Genomic DNA, 3,587 nt, shown 5'->3' with positions numbered 1-3,587 from the left:
TATTCTATTCTATTCTATTCTATTCTCCCCTTTTTGCGACTTTCTGACAAGCAATGTCAATGGGGGAAGCCGGATTCACTTAACAACCGTATTACTCACTTAACAACTGCAGTGATTCACTTAACAACTGTGGCAAGGAAAGTCGTAAAACGGGGCAACACTCACTTGACAAACGTTTCGCTTAGCCACAAATATTTTAGGCTCAGTTGTAGCCGTAGGCCGAGGACTCCCTGTATAACACACCTGTGGAGATGCACACGCATTCCCTGGGACCGGCAGCAGACAAGACTGATCTCCTGTTCTTCCAATGAAGAACACAAAGAGCTCGAACAAGCAAAATTTGATTCCAAAGAAGCTGGACATTTTTATTACATAAAACACCGGTTCAACGTTCCTCCAACAATATCTGCGGCCTCGCCCTTTCCGTTAACAGTCAAAGTTACAATTTCTTTACGGGTTCTGAAAATACTCTACAGCCTTTACAGAGACCCCAGGCTGCTGCCCTCCACCCACCCTCATTTTAGTCCACGCTTTCAGGCCACGGCTTCGGCGGACGTGTCGCAGAACAGTTCCCGCAGACCGGCGACGTCGTCGCTGGAGACGTGGATCCAGCCATCCGAGCGGACGTGGTAGAGGTTCACTGAGCCCCCCGAGTAAGCGTCGCGGTACGTGGCTTGATAGATGGCCCGGCGGGCCAGGTCGTAGGCGTCTTCCACCGAGAGCTCGTGAGAGTAGCCGCGATCCATCACCCCGTAGGCGTAGACGGAACCGGAGCCCACCGAGAAGACGGTTCCTGAGATGCGGTTCCCTTCGCTATCCACGTAATAGAGACCTGAAAGGCAGGGCAAAGAAACCAGGGTTAACGGAGTCGCCCGTAAATTTTTCGACAGTGACCTTAAACCACAGTTGAGCGTCTAAAAAAATAAATAAAAACAGCAAGCTTGGTTCTAATTGGGCTGAACACGCTTTCTGGGGAGCGCGTTCGAAACCTGCAGACTTTCTCCACATTTTACCATCCTAATTCAGACAGCCTTTCACTTAACCACCGTTCCTTTTTATCGAAGTTAGAATAGTACTGAAAAAAGTGACGAGCGTTGTGGCATTTTTCACAACTTTTTTCACACTTACGACGGTTTTTTCACACTTACGACTGTTGCAGCACGTTACGGTCATGATTTAACAGCTAACCAGCTTATGTAAGGTAAGATTTTAGCGAAGTTAGAACAGCACTGAAAAGAGTGATGACTGTTCTGGCATTTTTCACAACTTTTTTCACACTTACGACGGTTTTTTCACACTTACGACTGTTGCAGCATGTTAAGGTCATGATTTAACAGCTAACCAGCTTATGTAAGGTAAGATGTATGATGATGATGATGATGATGATGATAATAATAATAATAACAACAACGTTGGAAGGGATCTTGGAGGTCATCTAGTCCAACCCTCTACTCAGGCAGGAAACCCTATACCATTTCAGACAAATGGCTGTCCAGTCTCTTCTTAAAAACTTCCAGTGTTGGAGCATTCACCACTTCTGGAGGCAGGTGGTTCCACTGGCTAATTGTTCTGTCAGGAAGTTTCTCCTTAGTTCTAGGTTGCTTCTCTCCTTGATTAGTTTCCACCCGGTGCTTCTTGTCCTGCCTTCAGGCGCCTTGGAAAATAGCTTGACTCCCTCTTCTTTGTGGCAGCCCCTGAGAAACTGGAACACTGCTATCATGTCCCCCCTCGTCCTTCTCTTCATTAAACTAATACCCAATTCCAGTAGCCTTTCCTTATATGCTTTAATGATGGGAATGACTCAGCAGGGTCTATATCCCTTTAAGAGTCAGCAAGGTCTGTGTCTCTTTAAGAGCCTTGGTATAAAAGGAAGGCTCTGCTGCTGTGCTCTCTCTTTCTCTTCTGCTATAACTGTGGTGTGCTGGATCCTGTTGTATTAGCATGTGTATATACATTGTTCCTGGTGTATGATATTGTAGACAGTGTAATATAAACCACCATTTAATACAGACCACTGTTTACTGTGTTTACTCCTGGGTTATCTCAGTGCAATACGACTGTGCATGCTCTGACATGGCATTCCCGTGGTCACGGGATCAAAATTCAGACCCTTGGCCACTGGCTCGTATTTATGACAAGCAAAGTCAACGGGGAAGCCGGATTCGCTTAACATCCACATTACTAATTTAGCAGTTGCAGCAATTCGCTTTGCAACTCACTTTAACGGACTGTCTCGCTTAGCCATGGCTACCCGTTCCACAATCCCGGATGATATTGCGTGCTAGGTGTGTGTGTGTGTGGAACGGCGGAACTGGATTGTCGGAGGTTTGCAGAGTTTCAAGTCCCTGATCGCTTCCTCTCTTCGCCGTGAGATATGGTCCGGGCTGTCAGCGGGGCTGGCTTTAAGAAAAGGGCTGGATCAATTCGTGGCAGTTGGATCATGGCTATTAGCCTGGAAGGCAGTTGCAATGCCTCTGCCAGATTGGTGGGCTTCCCGGATACTTGGCCCTGCTACTGTGAGGGCGGGTTGCTGGACCCGGTAGGCTGGGAGCCCCCTCCAGGAGGGGGCCGCTTATATTGCTACCTTGACATGTCGCACTCCATTCAGTCCCCCCCAAATAGGAGGAGGAGGAGGAGGGGGGGGAAAAAAGAAAAGAAGGAGGTGGAAGAGGAGGAGGAGGAGAAGGAGAAAGAAGAGAGCAGGAGAAAGGAGAAGGAGGGGAAGAATGAGAAGGACGAGACGAGGAGGAGAAGAGAAGGAGGAGGAGGAGGGGAAGGAGAAGAGAAGGAGAAGGGGAAGGGCAAGGAGGAGAAGGAGAAGAAGAGAAGGAGAAAGAGGAGGAGGAGGAGGGGAAGGGCAAAGAGGAGGAGAGAAGGAGAAGGAGGAGAGGAAGGAGAAGAGAAGGAGAAAGAGGAGAAAGAGGAGGGCAAGGAGGAGAAGAGAAAGAGAAAGAGGAGGAGGAGGGGAAGGGCAAGGAGGAGAAGAGAAGGAGAAGGGGAAGGGCAAGGAGGAGAAGGAGAAGAAGAGAAGGAGAAAGAGGAGGGGAAGGGCAAGGAGGAGGAGAGAAGGAGGAGAGGAGGAGGAGGAGAAAGACAAGGAGAAGAGGAGGAGGAGGAGAAGGGGAAGGACAAGGAGGAGGAGGAGAGGAGAAAGAGGAGGAGGAGGGGAAGGACGAGGAGAAGAGAAGGAGGAGGAGGGGAAGGGCAAGGAGGAGGAGAAGAGAAGGAGAAAGAGGAGGAGGGAAAAGACAAGAGAAGGAGAAGGAGGAGGAGAAAGACATGGAGAAGAGGAGGAGGAGGAGGAGAAGAGGAGAAGGGGAAGGACAAGGAGGAGGACGAGAGGAGAAAGAGGAGGAGGAGGGGAAGGACGAGGAGAAGATTTTTGAGATTTTTTTGAGATTTTATTAAATTTATACCCCGCCCTTCTCCCGGAGGACTCAGGGCGGCTTACAGCCAGTTTAAAACAGTGATACAATACAAAATTTAAAAAGATTAAAAATAACTATTTAAATTTGGCCGCTTCTACTAAAAATTTAATTTAAAACCCCTTTAAAATACCCCTAGGCCAGTCCTGCCTGCTGAAATAA

General features: G+C 48.4%; 1 protein-coding gene across 1 annotated transcript; it reads right to left on the bottom strand.

Annotated features, from left to right (window-relative positions):
* Positions 1–339: 339 nt before the first annotated feature.
* LOC107300479 (proteasome subunit beta type-5) lies at positions 340–832 on the bottom strand (the record flags this gene model as incomplete). Its single annotated transcript, XM_015829806.1, has 1 exon — positions 340–832. A coding segment is annotated over one exon (299 nt), but the record flags the coding sequence as incomplete, so codon positions are not given.
* Between the last annotated feature and the right edge of the window lie 2,755 nt (positions 833–3,587).

The sequence above is a fragment of the Protobothrops mucrosquamatus genome, unplaced genomic scaffold, assembly GCF_001527695.2.
Source record: "Protobothrops mucrosquamatus isolate PMUCROS unplaced genomic scaffold, P.Mucros_1.0 scaffold7204, whole genome shotgun sequence".
Classification (NCBI taxonomy): Eukaryota; Metazoa; Chordata; class Lepidosauria; order Squamata; family Viperidae; genus Protobothrops; species Protobothrops mucrosquamatus.
This window is presented reverse-complemented; position numbering and strand designations above follow the sequence as displayed.